We start from the raw sequence: 18381 nt of genomic DNA, 5'->3' as shown, positions 1-18381 counted from the left end.
GAACCTAACTCTCGATTTTCGCGTCCAGTTTATCATTGTTCCCTAAATCCGGCATTATAACACGATTCATAACAGTTATACTGGTCTTGAACATCCTCGGACTCGTCCGAGCCTCGTACAGATAATCAAGCTCCTCCGTCGTCAAGCCTTGCGTCTCGGGTACCCAGAAGTACGCCAGGCCAAACAACACTACACTAGATCCCATAAATATGAATCCCGTCTTAGCGCCAAGGTTCCCAGAGTCGGGCCCGACGTTATACAGGTAAGGGGTAACGAAGGCAAAGAACCAGGAGGTGAAAGCTTGAACTGCTATACCGATGGATTGTGTCTGTTGGCGGAGTTTGTAGGACGAGAGTTCTGGGGACATGGACCAAGAAACCATGAAGCTTGTGAAGATTTGCCAAGTAATTAGAAGGTTCCTTCGAGGTGGCTTTGTTAGCTTTGGTTTCAGGAGAGTCCGTTCATTGGGGAAAACTCACAGAAGAACGGCGAGGACCCAAATAGAGGCCTTGTTGCTTGCAGGTGCGTACCCAAGGCCACCCACGACGCCCATACCAACCGCATTTCCCGCGGCGCCTACAAGATACAACGGCCGTCGACCGATTTTATCTCCAAAATACCACGAGGCGGGGATGATCATCAGAGCAAGAGCAAAGCCTCCAATATTGATATCGAAGGCATGGATTGCAGGCAGTCCTGCAAGTCCTAGGAAATATATATTCTGCGTCAAGAACGCCGAGCCAATGAGGCCATTCCCGAACATTAAAAGGCACACTGTCAGTGTTCGTTTCCTATCCGTACCCTTGAAGCAATCGATATATGAAGAGCGGTGGTCCCTTTGAAGCTCCTCCTGGATGCTAGCCATGAGATGGGCTACTCGGGCATCGACGGAGTTTGTCTTGCCGTAGATGTGAGCGACGGCGGTCCTCGCTGCGTCGACCCGTCCTTTTAGGAGGAGGAAATTAGGAGACCTGGCACATGTAAGCTTATAGATTGCTCACCATGGTTGTGCGACTTACTCTGGCACGAAGAAAAAAGCAATAATGGGGATGCCACCAACGAGCCACTGAAGAGCCAAAGCTGTCCTGAAGGCTATCGGCCCCATATTGGGAACGAAACAACGAACTACACCGAGCCCAACGCATTGCATTGCGACGCCGAAGAAAGCGAGGCCTCCCAGGAGAATGCCTCGGAGACGGGGTGGAGCAATCTTAATACCAAATCAGAAACTAGGGGATTCTCTATATAATTGTGTGGGCACACATACCTCAGAAGCATAGGTTGTGCCGACACTCAATAAACCGCCAACTGCAGCGCCGTTGATCATTTTCCCCGCCAGCAATAGGCCTTTACTCACAGCCACATACTGCAAGGCCACTCCAATGATCTAGCAAGCAATCCATTAGCCAAGAGCCCAACAGGATGAAGCAGATTCCACTCATACTGTTATGGATCCAGATGCCATTGCCGTATATCGCCTCCCAATCCTCTGAGATAGCGGGCCGGCCACTGTGGAGCCTATGATCTGCCCAACACCCGTCATAGATGACCATAATGAGGTCCATATCGAATCCAAATAATATCCATTTATATGCTCATCAAAATGGCCAAAGTATATTTGGAACGACGGCATAGCTAGCGTAGCTGTATTCGCGATTGAATCGTAGCCCTGAACGAGTTAGCGGATTATCAACTCTCCAGCAATTCGGCCTCTGCTCACGTAAACCGCAGCACACGAATAGGCGGCCAGCACTAGGAATTGTATAAGCGTCCTGCTAATGAATGCGGCTGCAAAGAATTGGTCGCATACTATATACCAATGCCATCCTGTGCCGTTTCATGGAACGCCATACACCATCATTCTTCTCCGATGCCTCCAGCGCCTCGCCCTGCCGCGCGAGCTCCTCCTGCGTCGCCATCGTCGTCGCCGAGCGCACCTCAACTACCAGACTCGTCCTCTTCAGGTCCAGGTCCAGGTCATTGCCGTCGGACATTATTACAGACACATGTCCAGTTCGCCCGCGCTCGACGTTGGGGCCCGAGGTATTTGGCGAAGAGATTTGGAGTACGGAGGGACTTGAGGGGGGCGGGGAAAAAGGCTTAGTATATGAGTTAAGGTACCTTATTATTTTACTGACGATCAGAGGTAGGGAATGCATGGATGCGCAGGTTTGTTTTTTTTTTTTCGCTGCTGGAGCTGCAGAAGCGGGCTTACTGTGCATTACGCAGCATTGGCAGGGGAACAATGCTGGCGTGTCTGTATGTCTGAGATTGAGACAGGCACTGCGAGTAGCGGGACAAGTAGTACATGTAAGAAGGCCTTCCCCGCAAACCACGATCGGTATCTATGTAGTTTCCCCCTTGATAATCCAGGAATGGGCGGTCGTCCCCCGGAACCTTAACCTTATATTTCAAGACCTGCAGTATTACGGAGTATTCTAGAAGGGAATTATATCATCCTATCGTCACGGTAGCCAATCGCCACATTCATCTGTTGAGTGCCATCGCAAAAGAATAGATACTTGGTACCACATGCAGTCGCAATATTTATCCATGGGCAAGACACTATGTAACAGCACGCACTTAGTACGACGTGCTAAGGGATAAGGGTACGTAGTTCGTACATCTCGTTGTCTCAATCTCGGAATAAGCCATCGTAACTCTTATACGTTAGTCTCTTACAAAGCCCTACGGAGTAAGTCACCACCATCCCTTTCCTTAACAATCCCTTGGTTCATGCAGAGTGTTTCGACACCTGAGAGATGGGATGACAGCAAGTAGCCCCCCGGCAGATCCTCGGGCGCACCCCGCCAAGACTCTCTATGCAAAGTGCTGATGTTCCTTTACAACCGTTTTCTTCTTGACATTTACATCTATAACAAAGAACAGGCGCGTTGGAAAAGCTTATATACGATGTTACGGCATCGACAGACTTATGTTCCAGACGAGTCTGGATATATAAAAACAAACAAGTGACGCATAACCAAACTGAGCCGCCGATATTCATGGTAATAGCACACGTCTACTCCCTTCGTGTTATTATAGCTATACCAGGAGGAATCATAGGGAATGCCTTGATACATTTACACTACCGTTGTCTGCTGCTTCCTAGCTCAAGGTGTGGGAGCCGTTTTGGGCTCCCACCCTAGAACGGGTGAACATATCCCATATCCCCCCTCCACCAATCCTGATCTCTTGAAGTATTTCCATATTTACCCTCTATTACTGTCCGTCTATACTCTGGTCGTGTAAACGAACTATCGTGCACTCGCTTTTGGAGGCCTGCGTCGTACTATTGCTTTTCTGCTGTTCGCACTTAATAGAACCTCCCAGTAATACCTGTTCAGTTCTATTCCCTAGCAGCTTGATTTTACCCTACTACTACGATAGCTCTGCCGCGGAAACAAATATTCCTCTAGGAAAATGACAATGCCGCGAGATGCTGCGTTCACGAAATGACAAAGATAGTAGTGGTTGCCGCCTGCATTCCAAAACTCAAGCGCTTTATCGCCCACCAGCTTTGTCCTGCCTGCACCCTCTGACTCCTCCATCTACCTCCGTCCATCAACCTAACGGCAACATAAACACAGGTCCTACTCATCTTCTTTCTAATCAATATGGCCCCTCATCCAGAAAAACGAAACACCCGAGAAGTTGGGTGGCAAGACCTAGTGCAAAAAGTCGAACGTGAGCAAGCCATTCATTCCTTTTCGTATTCTGACTGATCGTTGATAGGAACGGGGCCACAAGCTATCAAGAAAGAGCGAACACAACCTCCTCGTAGAAGCGCACGCCTACAACCCCGCCAGGAACAAACTATATCCAGGAACACGAACACCAAATCCAAAATCCCATCACCAACCAGCAATACTCCCGGCAAAAAGGCATGGTGGCTCTCTCCTTTTAATATGCTACAAAGCTAACTCGAGTCAAGTCTCCACAAGCTGGGGAGCGAAAACGAAAACGAAAGCAATCCCAAGAACCTGAAGGTCCATCCAACCCTGCTCTATTCCAGCCCCTTCGAAAGCAACGACGGACGTCCCCTGCTGTTAAGGACACATCTGGCCAGGGGCTAACGGGCGGCGTCAACAATAACAAAACCAATCCGATTGAGTATTGGAGCGAAGAGGGATACTGGCCTAAGGAATATTTCAACCAAGACGATCAGACTACAAAACATTTCAAAAAATACAACGGAATACCCTGGGTGATGGGGTTGGATTACCTGCTTGCAAGGAAGAAGTCGTCTCCCGGAGGTAAACAATCTGAAGCTAGCACTGCCACACCCAGTTCTGCAACAGCTAGCGATGAGAAGCCGAGGGAAACCAGAGGTACCCCATATAAGCATGCTAGCTATGAGACTATTCTTGCTACTAAGGGCAGCTTTATAAACAAAATCGATAAGGATATTAAAAAGGCAAGTAGTAGCCTTTGTCAAACCTTGCTCTATTCAGAGCAGACATATCCTCAGAACTCGTTATTTCGCGACGATCTATTCGATACAACTTGCCAAAACATTTGCAATAGAAACGAGGCTATGGTTGTTCGAGATATCTCACAGCTAATTGTCCCTTCTGCCCAAACTCTAGCGTTATACGGCGCTACTACTCTCGATTGTTTAATTGAAAGTGTTAGTGAAGGCTGGAATAGCGCCGAGCCTTTCTGCGGTCCTAGCCCACAGCCCGATTATTCTGTGGGGTTCGGACGATCTGCATTCACGGACGATCAGCTAGAAAAGCTTAAGCCTTTTGTCGGTGAGGTTCCAAATGCTTTTACGTCCCATTTCATGGCTACGTGGCAGATATACTTCCCGTTCCTAACCTGCGAGGTTAAGTGCGGTGCCGTAGGACTTAATATTGCAGACCGGCAGAATGCTCACAGCATGACTTTGGCTGTAAGGGGTGTTATTGGGCTCTTTAAACTTGCAAAGCGCGAAAAAGAACTTGACCGAAATATCCTCGCCTTCTCTATCTCACACGACCACCGAACAGTAAGAATCTACGGCCACTACCCTGTAATCGACGGAAACAAAACCACCTTCTACCGCTATCCGATCAAGACGTTCGATTTCACAAGCGAAGCCGGCAAGGACAAGTGGACCTCTTACAGATTCACTAAAAATGTCTACGATATATGGATGCCGACTCACTTAAAAAAAATCTGCTCAGTTATCGATACGTTGCTGCCCGATCTGGATATTGTGTCCTCACGGGAAACTGGGTCAGAGGGATCTGGACCTTTACAGGAGTTAGAAAGCCACAATCTCTCGGGGATTTCAAATCAGGATACCACATCTCTGCTAGAGGAAGCTGACAGTCAATCAAGCTGTGTTGCAGACGTTGCCCCGGAGGCTTCCGTATCTCAGAGGATGGATTAAGGAGGGAGAATTTGAAAATCCGAAAAAAGGGGCTCGGCCTGCTAAATTACATTAGCAAATAGTCTTACCGGCCATAAGCTAGTATTTGAGGCGTACTGTTTTGCTGCGAAGGGTTTTGGAAACGGGTCATCCCTTTACTATATAGTAAGGGGGCTAGAAGAGGGAGGATCCCCCTAAGCTAATCCAGCTTATTCATTAGCATGCTCAGGATAGCAGCAGTTCTCAGGTCCAAAGTCATGTCAACATTTCAATGTGGGAATCACTATTATGGACTCTACTATAAGGACTAGAATCACAATACAGATAGATGTGGTCAATAGGGTTGAGATTAATTAGGAATAGGTTTATTTTAGATTTAATTGATTTATATGTACTACCTCGGATTGGGGTGAGGCCAGCGGAAGAAGCAAGGATGCATAAATCGAGACAAAGAACAGACAAGGCGACGCGAAGGCAGAATTGATAAAAAGCGATGTATTGATCCGACTAGCGGAAAATGAAAAGCCTCCCGAAAACAGAGGTCGAGCCTCAAGTTTCCGGGGTATTTCGTTTTCTGTCGGTCAAGATATAAGCATTCCAGAACGCAAGGGAGAATGCTAGACCCGGTTGCCCGGAACGGGACATTCCCCTGAGTGGATGGATGCCCAATTATCTCCCCGTTCCGGAGTAAGACAAACAACATCCGATGATTGAATTTTGAAATGCTGCTGGAAAACCCGCGCGGGATACGAAGTGTATCTCAGGAATGATTCCGAGTTATCTATTGATTGCGATACAAGACAGTGTCTATATTTTTTAGCTTGGATATTACGGTATGACGGCGTGCAGATACTCAACAGCGAGGAAATGAGCATCTCGGTCGAGACCCAAGGAGCGGTGATCTTCTGTCAGCTGGGTGGCGTTTAGCTTCCAGCTTCCGAGGGTACGTAAGGATTTCATAAAATATTGTGTCGCCGTGCCACAGATAAAAGAGAAATCCCATTTCGTTGGGAGTCCAATTGGGAATGGAGTGACAGCGAGTGGTGTTTGCGGATTGGAGACTGAGATATGTAGCAAACCGCGATGTATCAACGAATCGCTGCGGCCCAGCGCAAAGAAGTGAGTTCTTCTGAATTGCTAGAGTATTTTCGGTAAGTTTATGTACAAATAGTTTCTTTTCTCTTTGAAATTATACATTTGCTACAATAAAGTTAAAAGTGTCAACCCGCAGGTTCGCAACAAGTCCCCGAGTCGGTGAATGCAAGCCCCCCCCCCAATTTACTTTATGCATACCCTGGCATGTGTCTCTCAACCTCGTCAAATTGCCATTGCTTACAATCAATCTCATTCTCACGGAATTTACTCACATCCAATGGATACATCAGTATCACAATTATTCACAGATACGAGGATTTCACAGTGATAGCGCTATGCTTCATGCAAGCCATCGGCCAACTCAAGGCTCAGAAAACGATAGCTGCTTCCCCTCACGTGAAGACGCGCAAAGTTCGTGAGTCATCCCGCGCGTCTTACGGTTTCTGAGCGAAGTGGCTTGCGAAGATGCTGTTTCATTAGTAAAGACCAAGTTGTCAATACCCCGCTCGGGGAAAACTCTCATTTCCATGGCGTGTGAATGTTTTGTTAAATAGAGCACATTTTCCTACTCGCAATGTTTCCTCCTGCTCGACAGTTTCTCCTATCCATAGATACAGAACAGTACCCCTATCTCATACCATAAGCATCTCGCCCCAACGTCTCCTATATTCTCCTCCATACAACTTCCCAATATGTCACTGGCACATGTTTCCCTCCCTGTCTCCTCTCTCGAAACATCAAAGTCATTCTACCTCGAAACTCTCAAATCTCTGGGATATGGTATCTGGAGGGAACTTGATCAGTGTATCGGTTTTGGGGTCAAGAATAAAGGGCCGGACTTCTGGATCCACGGTTGCTCAAAAACCTCGAAAGTGGTGGAGGATGTGAAAGAGGCTGGGGATAGCAAGGGCGATAGGGAAAAAATCCATATTGCGTTTAACGGAAACGACCCAGATGATGTGAGAGCGTTTTACGAGGCTGCTTTGTAAGTAATTCCATCTCTCCCCTCTACTTCCTCTCTTGAATTTCACGTCCTTCCTTCGTCTATTCATGCAGAACCTTCTGAGTGATATATTGAAGCCATCTCTAATTTAGCATAGAAAAGCAGGTGGTACTTGCAATAGCCCGCCAGCCGATAGATCAGAAATTGTCAAGGGCTATTACGCGGCGTTTGTGTTGGACCCGGATGGGAACAAGATCGAGTGCATGTCTTACCAGCCGTGATCGCTTGAGTGCTTTGCAAGCTGCGTCTACGATTGTGGACATCGTGATTGTGGGGTGCTTAGGCTGATGGGTTGGTGCTCAAGTCTGAGAGCGAGGATGAGATTAGCAGTGGTTGAGTTTAAAATGCGATTGCACCTAGGCTTCCCATAGGCATGTCTTTCACTTCTGTCGTAGTGTTGTAATTGGGTGGTTTATTCCATGAAACAAAGTAGCTAGCACAAAAACGGGTATCATATATCGTTGACCTCCTGAGTCGATCAATCTCGCTGGGTTCCTGCGTTCTTTCCCATCCACACCCCACAACCATCCTTCTCACCATTTATCCTAATTCCTAACCGCCCTATAAGCCTCCCTCAAATCAAATCCATCCACCTCGCCCTCCGCAATTTCCCCCACAACCTGCGCCGGCCTGCCCGCAACAATGCTAAAACTCGGAATCACCATATTCGGCGGCACAACCGTGCCATCCAAAACGCGCACATAGTCTTTGATGATCGCAAACTTGCCTATCACGCAATTGGCGCCGATGTTTACGTGGTTACCGATGAGGGCAGCTTCGATGATGGAGGACGGGCCTACGAAGACGTGGTCGGCGATTTTGAGGGGGTAGTGGGAGAAGGTCCTGAGTAGGGGAATTAGCATTGTTTCCAGTTTTCCTGATCAACTTATCGGTGCTATGATGCCATCGTGAACCACCTAGAGTGTATACATACCCTCTATATAATTTCCCCGGCGGCCTCAACTCACAGGCCCGACTAAAGATGCAATACCGCCCGATAGCAATCGCGACCTGATTCCCCTGACCCTGCTGCTTCTCCCGCGTGAGATCGCCCCGGATGACTACTTCGGCTTGGATGACGCTCTTTCCCCCGAGGATGATGTTCGTTGTGCCGACTAGCTGTCCGCGACGAGAGACCTTGTTGCCCGTTTCCTAGATAGGGATATAGTGTTAGCTACGCCAATAGAGTAGAGGGGGTTCAAAGGGGCTTACTGTCTCGATATACTCGCCCTTTGGAGGCTTCTTCGACATATTGGCTAGTTATTACGGGCCTGGCGGTAGAATGGGTCCAGTTGCATCGGACAAGTAAAGTAGATTTATGTTTTCGTCATGTTTGGCAGGTTGTTGAAGTGTTCGTATTAAGCACGCATCCATGGAGCACGATTGCGGTCGCGTCCAAGCTCTACCCCCTGCAGCCTCGTTTAACCCCTCGTCTCCCCCTGACTTCCTCTGTGATACTCCCACCCCATGTGTCCCCAAATCTACCTAGGTACTCCAAGCCAACACTATATATGTCAAAATAAGCAGAAACTGCATAACAATTGGAGACAGGCGACTAGGCCTGTTGGTGCAGTGGCCAAACCACCCCTCCTCGAGGATGACCGCTGATCAACAGACAACTTAGGATGACCCTGGATGCTCCGCTAGAGATAACAAAGGGAGTTTCTCGGTATCCCATTTGGAACTGATAATTGGGTATTTCTTTTGCTATATCTTTCTTTGGTAGCTCAATTTTTTTAGTCCTCGCTTGACTCGCTTTGTTGTGCTCGAACAAGCGACAACAAGGCGCGCAGGTGATATCTTGGAGATCTACAATATAAACTTAAGGCTGCGTAATAACGTCACCCTTACTTAGACATGTCGCACCTTTCATAGAAAGGGCAATAGACCATTGCGACATCCCAGTGTAAGTGCACTTAGCTTTTATTGCCCGTTAGAAACTTATGGATTTCTAAGGATATTCCTATATCTTATCCTGTTCAAATTTGCTGTTAACTGAAGGGCCATTGAAAAGTGGATGACAATATCCAGAGTAGCGAGGAAGGTATTCCTCAAACAAAGCCACTGCACAGCTGGCTACATATCACCCTGTCACCAAAAGCGTTATGCTACATAATGCACCATAGTGCAGTTTTCGCTAGAAAAAATATCGCTCAGCAACGGCGACGAACACGCTTAAAGGTTCATAAAAGCGAAGAAGAAAAGACTCCTCATAGTCCATATAATAACAACTATAAAGCCCAACATTTGACCTCCCTTAGTTACATATGACTTGAATATATTGCGCCCCAAATTGGTACAAAGCTATACACAATCATTCCATAGGTCCAAGAGGCAGCTCATACAAGGGATATGCCGAGATAGGAAGCGTCGTTGTGCCATTCCAAGCCCATCGAATTAGGGCACCTTGACTGATTGCTCCTGTTAACAAGTTCCTGATTGGTCTTATTCTCAGTGGACTGACAATTCCAAGTTCTCCCCCTCGCCATCATCAGGACGTTCAGGAGCTAGGTCCTTAGAATCTCGTACGAATACACCATCTCCGGCGATCCGCCAGCCATTCCCAGATCGTTTGACATATTCAACTATTTAAAAGTTAGCATTGAAACATGCCACAGAATTGAAATCTCCTTCATAATTTATGTAGATTGAGAAGCTGTAGAAAACACCGGGGAATAACTTGCCAGCCATAAGCCATGCATCTCTATCAGCTGCATCGCCAGATTCAAATATTTGAAGATATTTGTAGTTTCCTAGTGGCGGAGCATTGAAGAGTTCCCGCACAACGGTAGCATAGCAGCTATTTCTCTCCATCCACAGATTTTCCGCCTCTATCATGGTCATCTTCTCTGGCCTATCAAGTATATCGTTTCGTGGTACTATCTGAACGTAAAGCCGATCCAGCCTTGGAAGATTCATAGCAAAGTGAGAGAAGTGTCTCGACATCGGAAACAAGCTAATATATTCCATATCTCGGATACCAGGGCTAATCAGGGGTTTGCGACCATCTTCAACTGATCCAACTAGGTCCGGTAGGATCTGAAGGTTTGTTAGAGGATTGAGATTGTGATCAAAAGGTGACAGGGCTTACAGAAGGAACCTGTATTAGCCAGAACTCGTGAGAATTATAGGCTTGAATAAAAGAGCCTTCATTAAGCAATAAAGTTGTCCACGGTCGAACATCGAATAAGGCAGATGACCCAGGGTGGGCCAACTCTGAAGGTCCACGAGGTATATTTTCAGATAAAGATGCTTGAGCATCTGTGGATGAATACGCTTGACCATTAGGCGATGACTCTTGGAGTTCAGCTGAAGCCACTCTATGTTCAGATGAAGATGGTATAGCTTCCGTTAGAACATCGACTTTGGGTTCGGAGATAGTCTCCGCGGGAGTTGAATCTCCCGAATTACTCCTTGTTTCCCCTTGACGCTTCGCAAGATCCGGAATATTATCAATCGAGAAGTTGGCTGTAACTGGCTCAACGATTTCACGGGTCTGGTTGTTGGTTGGATACTCATGTGCCGAGATGCCTTCTAGCACAGGAGAATTGCTAACAAGCGTGGAAGATCGCTTCAAACGAAGGTAATGACACGGGCAATCAAGCCTGTACGCATCCTCCATGGATACACTGCAGGCGGTGAGTGCACCAAGGACTGGCACGGGAGCAGCAAGGAGGACTTCAACCGGATCAATGATCTTGAAAAGAGAGTACCAGAAGGCTTCAACTCCATCCAGGCGGTACGTTGCTTTCGAGTCGCAGGTAATCGATTCGCCATGGATCACAAGCGTAAAGCTTGATATGACTTTCCTTAAGGAGTATCTTCTAACGAAATCAAGGAACGGCTCCGTTGGAGTGCTCAACGATGTACTTGTCGCAAGTTTAGGCAAAATACATCGAGCGTACTTGAAAAGTATTGGAAAGGTTTCTAGTCTCCATCGCTTTGAGACGCACGAGATGGCTTTTAGGGTTGCGGACCTAGTATGTGTCAAGTCAAAGGTCGGCTCATCATGAAGGGCCGAATCGGAAGGCTTTGGAGTATCGAGACACCGAAATATACTGGAGAGAATCTCATTCGGAAGAATTTCGATGTTGGAGTTAAGACCGGATTTGCATGTCTGGGCTGGCAGAACTTCGACGTATGTGTCGGGTTTAAGAGTCACTGGAGCCTGAGCCATGACGTCTAATCCCGCTCCTGTTCGATTGTTCCCGTCAGGTGTCTTTGCTTCAGGAATTTCGGACATCTCTGCTTGTATATTGGCCGCCATTGCAGTTGATGTTGTGTATGCGGGGCGCTGAGATTTAAGTCTGGCTAACGCGGGTCGATGGGGTCGACTTCTACCATAGGGAATCAGCAGAAGTTAGCTCGAGATTGTTCGTTCAATGGATTGTCTATAGCTGGGGAGCTGTTCCCACGTCTTTGGATATATATATATATATCCACGCACGGGTGACCTGGCGTTTAAGATTCAAGCAAGGATGCGATATAGCACCGAAGACTTTCTACAACTAGGGGCGCCGGCATGCCGCTGGTCTCGAATAATATTTGATCCTTCGTGGCGCACTCTGGCGTTATTGATTCGCGCTTTGGCTCAACGGTTTTGGGTCCCCGGCGGAAGAGGTTGTGGCGGGGCTGCATTTGGACGACCGTCGGAATGGAACAATATATGCCCGGAGATGCCAGTTGCTGTGACCAGCAAGCACTACTCACATATCTAATAAGGTACCTAGGTAGAGTAAGTTCTACTATAAGAAAAGTGGGAGAATCCGCAATGCCTCTTTGTTAGATGTACGGTAGGAAAATATTACCCACTAAGCGTTGAAGTGTTTAAATTGTGTAGATTATATATAAGGTTAGTCACGTGCCTGCATCCTCTCCTTTCTACCTCTCCTACCTGTAGGTAGGTACATAAATCAAAATACGCGTTTTGGTTTTTAAGGAAGACAGAAGGCTGCCACTTGGCTAAGTGGTTCAGGTCAAATTGTCTTCTGGAGAGGATCGATAGGGACAAATACGGCAAAATACCAAAACACCAAAAATCGGCAAGAGATGTAGGCAATCGACCTGGCCGAACTCTTTGCTTCCGGAATATATAATTTTTAATTTTATTTTGGCTATTTTATCAATCAGGTCTGCGGTTTTCCCCCACCACGAGTTTAGCGCCCCCCGCCTTTGCGAGGTATAAAGCCCCCCGCTTTTCACGGTTTCCCCCGTTGACCACCTTCCTCTTTAACTACCTACAGTAGGTACCTAGGTACATAGGTATGTATTATACAAGAAGTTGCCCGTTTATTAGCATTGTTAGATTGCACAGTTTTCCCCAGGCCCTTTCATACCCGTCCCCTCCCAAACCGCCCCACACTACTAATAGCTAGTTACAATGGTCAACCTAGCCTAAGATCTCATACTTTTGGGCTCGTTTGTTCTCAACCCTATTCACCTGGTCATTGACTCTCTTGCGGTCACGGGACCCTTGCCTTTTTTGACAGCATCGCGGAACTAGCACAACATACGTTTCGGAGGTGGTATTGTACTGGGTAAGGTCCAGTTGTTGAAATTGAACCGAGTCAGGATCGGAAGGATTGAAAACGTTTATCATGAGCACCTCTGGATTTGTATTGTTCGGACCTACGAGATGATCAAATGTAATGCCGTAGCCATCGATGCTGATCAACCACTAATTATTAGCGTGGTAAAAGGAGCTGGACTTAGGAAGCTGTTTGACCTACCAATGCTCTCGCGGGAGGCATTCGCCTGCCTTTCCGCTATAGGTGACAAGCTGGAATCGAGGGACAAAATCATCTGGGATGCCTGGGTCTACATCACGACCGTATAGTAGCGGGAATACCATCTTAGCAAAGCTAAGCCCTGTCTCGTCGAAGCTAGTCCTGTCCGACAATAGGGGTTGGCTCTCGGACGGTAGCTTGGTGCTGTCAGAAAAAACCTGTTCAATGACCGTCTTATTGCCCTGGACGTGGATCCGGAGAGACGATCCCGGTTGGGGGAGGTGGTAGGGATGGGGCGAAGACATCCTACATGCTGGGATGACAAGTGTGGCCATCGTCGCAAAAGTATTAGCTTGCTTTAGTGCCCGTTCGTCAAAAGAGAAAGTCAAGGAGGAATAGATTTGCTCGAAGGAAACTGGGAAGGTAAGGCAGTTATAAGTTTGTTGTGTATTGATTGATGCCCAAGGCTGACAATGCACGGCGCTGTAGCCCTAGAAGTTAGAGGGCTCGTTATGGCCACTTTTGGAAGTCCCTACCTTACACAATAAGGCTTCAATCGAGAGAACACGGCAAATCACGCATATGAGGAGCTTGATAAGCTGGAGGGCCTTGCATATAACCACTGGCTAAGAATCTACGCAATTAGACAGTTTCATTGCTAGTCGTATATGTGGGGAGACTCTATCTGCTGGACCGACAAAAAAAAAGTGCTGATGGCTGAGCGACAAGCTATAGCACGATTAAATTCAGAGATCTCCTAAGTTATGTGTACTATAATGCTCTTCGAGCGCTACTCCTTTAGCTTGCTCCATCTTGACCTGAAAGATAAATTCATGTTCGTCTCGTTCCTCTGGATTCAAAAGTCGAACCCGGTCTTCAATTGACCCTAGCGGACCATAGTAAATCTCGTCAATAAAAGTCCAGTATATCTCATCAAACATGGAGCTGTATCTTGCCACCAGACACACCCAAAACAACCCGCTCTCCATGGACTGTTCCATCCGCGTGGCCAGCCTCTGGGAATCTAAGAGAGTACCTTCTTTTATCTTCTCGTCCTCAAGTGCCTGCAGAACGTTTAGAAAGAGGCGGAGCCGAGGTGTATAACGGGCCAGGAATTTGCGAAGATCAGAGTCCCAGTCCTCGGGGCTCTGCAACAAGAAGGCGCAACGTAGGTGAACTCTGCCGGAGCTACGTATGTAAATTCCCAATCGATGACCGCAGTGACACAAAATCTCTCCACATCGACAAGGATATTCGACGGGCGAAAGTCATCACCAAAAAGTCGGAAAGGGCCATGACGATGCTCTACCGAAATATCCTGTGCTATTCTACGGAATAAGCACCGAGCCACGAATATTTTCTGGCAGTCGACTTTGTCAGTAATTGCATCGTTCGCTGATTTCGGAAGTGAGAAAGATGCTGTACGGCGAGTGACTCAAAATAATCGGCGGCTGATCCAAAGGTAGATGTCGGGAAGTCCTTTGGAGCGAGATTTGCTGATGTAGCTAGCTCGTCTATATTGAAAGTGAGTGGCCGGTTACCAACGATGATTTTCCATCCTCCTATATCAACGCTCCAAGGCGTGGGAACTCTGGCTTGGATAGCTCAAGCACAAGGCAGGCCATCTCGCGATAGGCTAATTTTAATGCCCGATCACTTATATGTGGGTTCAAAATGGGCCTTCCATCCTCCAGAGGATCTTTTAGAACGTTGGTCAACAGGTCTCCCTCAACGAAATCCATAACAATATAAGGCCCTTCCCAGCATGTTCCCGACCCCAGAACAAGTGGGACTAGCACCAGGGTATGCTAATGCAAGTATTGAAGAACGACAGCTTCGTTGTCGACCATTTCCCTGCGAAAGATGGTTCTCCCAAGAGCTGCGAACCGAACAATAACATTGTGGCCATCTTCATATTTAACCCTGTAGCATATATTGAAGGCACCATTCTTCCATACGCATGCAGCAAGTGTCTTTCCTTCACGGTTTGTTTTCGCGAGATGCTGCTAGGTACTCCGGTGAACGCCGTAGCAAAGTTTGTAACCATAGGGTAAAGCTCCTGTCCTGTCGCTCCTCGGCGAGATGATCGAAATACATTGTAGCAGCCTCTCTAGAAACCCACTGTCGTGCAGCTTGGATGTTATGGTAAGATGTTAAATATGCTGAGGGGTTTCCAGATTTTGTCCTGTTTAATCGTAGCAGCAACGGTAGAACCGTAATGGCTTATATACAAAGGGGGAAGGGTTCTCAAGATCGGGAACTGAAGGACGAAGGCGAGAGAGGTTGGATGCTGAAGGTGTCTATATCTGGCTGAAGTCTTCGTCACACGGAGAACCAATGGTGCTAAACGAAACAGGTCCAGCGGGCGCATGGTGCAGGGGGTCAGTTACTGTACTTTGTAGACCGCCGTCGGAGGCGCCCCCTAGAAGCAGTGGCGGAATTAGTTAGATGGGTGTCGTTAAACTGGGTTTCGATAGCTAGGAGTGCCGAGAGAGCCCTATCCAAAGTCATGGTTCTTTAGGGGTAACTAAAATATCGAGCCGGCGGATGGTTCCATTCGCCATATGCCGCAAGTCGAAAGGAGTTTTCTCGGAAGGCGAGGAATAAAAGCTGCACAAAAGCAGCCCGCAAGGAAATGAACCAAAATTAGGCTATGGAATTCGGTTTCCCATAAACCAAGCCGCATGGGAGTTTCATTCCCAGGAACTCCGCAACCGATCCTACCTCGATTTTGATAGCGGATGATCCGCCCAGGGATAAAATTGCCATGAATTGAAGGGCGGGTGTATCTCAAGAACGGCGTATTGAGCGTAGGGGCATAATATCAACGACACTTCCGCGAAAGCGCCATTGCCCGTTTGGCGTTGATCCCCGAGAATTTCCCCTTGGAACTGCTCCCGACGATTAACCAAGGCTTGGTATAGCAAGCCTTACTTCCAGCTTCCCAAGTCCATGCTAAACAAGTGGAATCATGGCGGAGGCATATATTGAGACATGCCTCTTTCGTCGCAACGTCCGGGGTACTTGTGGTATTCATGGTACCGTCATCCAACACTCCAACATGATCCCAATCAGAGCGAGTGGGGGTTTCAAGAAAGTTTTCAAAATTTGGAGCCGTGTAGATCTTCCAGATATCGACCCAAGATATTGCCTTGGCGGCACTCTTGAAGACCTTCCCCACATCATGCATTTGTGAAGGGGATAGGTTGTGAAACGAGGTAACTGGGGCACAGAACCGATCTGGCCGTATACGTGTCAACCTGGGAGGTTCTCCATTGAAATAGCGACTATATCGTTCCTCTAGGTATATTCCGGATTTCATTGCGGTAGTAGCAATAAGTTTGTCCCCCCGATTAGAGTCAAGCGATTCCAGATGAGCTCTCGAGACTACACCTGTATTCCGGACGAAGATTCTGTACAAGGCTGCCTGTGAGAACACTACTGCAGAACCTCCATGTGCAAAGCGGGCCTGGTAATTGCCAATAGCATTTCCGATGTAATAGGGACGTAGCGGGTTCAGGTTGCCCAGAATTACTTCGAGTGAAGCATCCAAAGGATAGCTATCGTCGTCCGATAGGACATACCATTTTTTATCCGGCATCACTTTATATCCAATTTCGAGTGAAGATATATACTGTATTTACGGTCAGGAGAATATACATTTATTAGGCAGACGAAAGCCTTTACTAGGGCCTCTCTAATACGAGCCACCGCTAAAGAGGAGAGAGGGTAATAAACGGCAAGATACGATAGAGAACGAAACAGGCGAAGAAGGAAACGAGGGGGAGAAGAAGGTTCTATTATTGAATCTTCAGGGAATGGACGTAAGACTTGCCTTCATTGTGTCAAGTTCCCATCCATGAGTCTCCGCAAGCACCCGTGCTAGATCTGTCTCCCCACCCGAAATGGCATTTGTCAGATTTCTATAGTGCTGCAACCGCAGAGCATTTGGCCGTGATGCTAAGGATCCGCTGTCGACCATGTAGGCCAGGGCATTATAAACCGGCATTTCCGCCCCATTGTGCTTGAAATGAGTCCGTTGTCCCGTCGCATAGTCCCCCACAAGAACCACATTGCTTCGATCCCGCGCCTTCCCCAAAGTTTCCAATCTCGCGACGAGCCGCTCTTGGGTTGAAAATCCGGTCTTGACGATCAGACCAACATCTGCTGTGCCGAGAGGAAAAGCAGGAGGCTTGCGCATCCACGCGTCGCTCGCGGCCAGGGCATGGGAGACATGCCCGAAATGCCATCGGACGAGGAGGACGAGGCCATTGTCATAAGGGAGGAGTATCCAAGATAGAAAGGAGAGGGCCAGGAATAACAGAATGCGCGACCGCAGACGGTGGCGTGAGAGCCGCAACAACATCACTGAGCAGTGCAAGGGCAGGAATCAATGGGCCACAGCAATGCCTGCCCAGCGGTCGGATAAGCTGGATAATTGATCAAATGACGGAGGTCTACAGTACTGTAGTTCGTACGCAGAGCAGCAAACATACTACGTAAGGCAGGTACATGACGACTCGAGCTGCGGGCTGTCCCATGCCTAAGGCTGCGACGGAGAGGAAATTGGCACTACTCGAGTAGCTTGCTTGTTATTATTAAGGAACAACGTGGGAGATTGGATGATTGGATGCCAGGATGATGGAACTCGCAGGGCGCAAATCCTGGATAAAAATACTGGCAAAACGAAGGTGATCTCCGGGGATGCACATGTACCTAGGAACATACTGTACTGTACTTGTAAGAAGCATTGTGCACAAGTATTGTAAATCCAGAAGCAAGTTAGGGTATTCAACTCTGTTCCAATACAAAGTGCTACTGTACATGTAGCACTCGCAAAGTACGGGGGATCTAATCGCAGGTGGACTTGAGGCTTGCAGCAACGGCGGCAGCTGCATGGAACGTTCGACATCGATGGGATGGCGTGGCACTGAGCTTGAGCTGACGGAGAAGAAACTTGGTAAGCAACCGTAGTAGAGAACGAACTGCCTGCGTACCTGCGTACCTGTGTATGTACGGAGCAAGGACAAGCTTTGAAAATCTTGTTGGTAATGTACCCGAGTAACCATGTTTGGATTAGCGCACTCTGTTCGTGAGCAGCTACGAGTACGAAGTACGTACTGTATGTCTTGTTGTGCTTCCTGTCACCTGTCACCCACCCGTGCCTGCTGTTTCTGCTGTTTCTTGTTGTGAGCTTGCGC

The 18381-nt window shown here is 47.8% G+C and overlaps 6 protein-coding genes across 6 annotated transcripts; 2 read left to right on the top strand and 4 right to left on the bottom strand.

Moving 5' to 3' along the window:
• Positions 1–4: 4 nt before the first annotated feature.
• Positions 5–1994, bottom strand: BP5553_03457 (uncharacterized protein; the record flags this gene model as incomplete). The annotated part of the gene is made up of 7 exons (XM_032012080.1): positions 5–419; positions 480–971; positions 1020–1210; positions 1268–1387; positions 1445–1669; positions 1721–1752; positions 1811–1994. 7 exons carry the CDS (start codon positions 1992–1994, stop codon positions 5–7), a joined length of 1659 nt encoding a protein of 552 aa, XP_031871773.1.
• A 1623-nt stretch (positions 1995–3617) lies between these two features.
• Positions 3618–5377, top strand: BP5553_03456 (uncharacterized protein; the record flags this gene model as incomplete). The annotated part of the gene is made up of 3 exons (XM_032012079.1): positions 3618–3687; positions 3736–3780; positions 3930–5377. The coding sequence occupies 3 exons, from the start codon at positions 3618–3620 to the stop codon at positions 5375–5377; spliced, it is 1563 nt and encodes a 520-aa protein (XP_031871772.1).
• Positions 5378–7143: 1766 nt separating this feature from the next.
• On the top strand, positions 7144–7675 carry BP5553_03455 (uncharacterized protein; the record flags this gene model as incomplete). Its single annotated transcript, XM_032012078.1, has 2 exons — positions 7144–7436; positions 7552–7675. The coding sequence occupies 2 exons, from the start codon at positions 7144–7146 to the stop codon at positions 7673–7675; spliced, it is 417 nt and encodes a 138-aa protein (XP_031871771.1).
• A 324-nt stretch (positions 7676–7999) lies between these two features.
• BP5553_03454 (putative dynactin) lies at positions 8000–8705 on the bottom strand (the record flags this gene model as incomplete). Its single annotated transcript, XM_032012077.1, has 3 exons — positions 8000–8297; positions 8389–8606; positions 8667–8705. The coding sequence occupies 3 exons, from the start codon at positions 8703–8705 to the stop codon at positions 8000–8002; spliced, it is 555 nt and encodes a 184-aa protein (XP_031871770.1).
• A 1063-nt stretch (positions 8706–9768) lies between these two features.
• Positions 9769–13515, bottom strand: BP5553_03453 (uncharacterized protein; the record flags this gene model as incomplete). The annotated part of the gene is made up of 6 exons (XM_032012076.1): positions 9769–9865; positions 9919–10039; positions 10124–10493; positions 10546–11791; positions 12968–13120; positions 13184–13515. The coding sequence occupies 6 exons, from the start codon at positions 13513–13515 to the stop codon at positions 9769–9771; spliced, it is 2319 nt and encodes a 772-aa protein (XP_031871769.1).
• Positions 13516–16004: 2489 nt separating this feature from the next.
• On the bottom strand, positions 16005–17546 carry BP5553_03452 (uncharacterized protein; the record flags this gene model as incomplete). Its single annotated transcript, XM_032012075.1, has 2 exons — positions 16005–16814; positions 17058–17546. The coding sequence occupies 2 exons, from the start codon at positions 17544–17546 to the stop codon at positions 16005–16007; spliced, it is 1299 nt and encodes a 432-aa protein (XP_031871768.1).
• Positions 17547–18381: the final 835 nt, after the last annotated feature.

This window comes from Venustampulla echinocandica (genome assembly GCF_003357145.1).
Source record: "Venustampulla echinocandica strain BP 5553 chromosome Unknown scaffold_1, whole genome shotgun sequence".
Lineage (NCBI taxonomy): Eukaryota > Fungi > Ascomycota > Leotiomycetes > Helotiales > Pleuroascaceae > Venustampulla > Venustampulla echinocandica.
The sequence above is the reverse complement of the archived record's forward strand: the minus strand, read 5'-3'. Positions and strand labels throughout refer to the sequence as shown.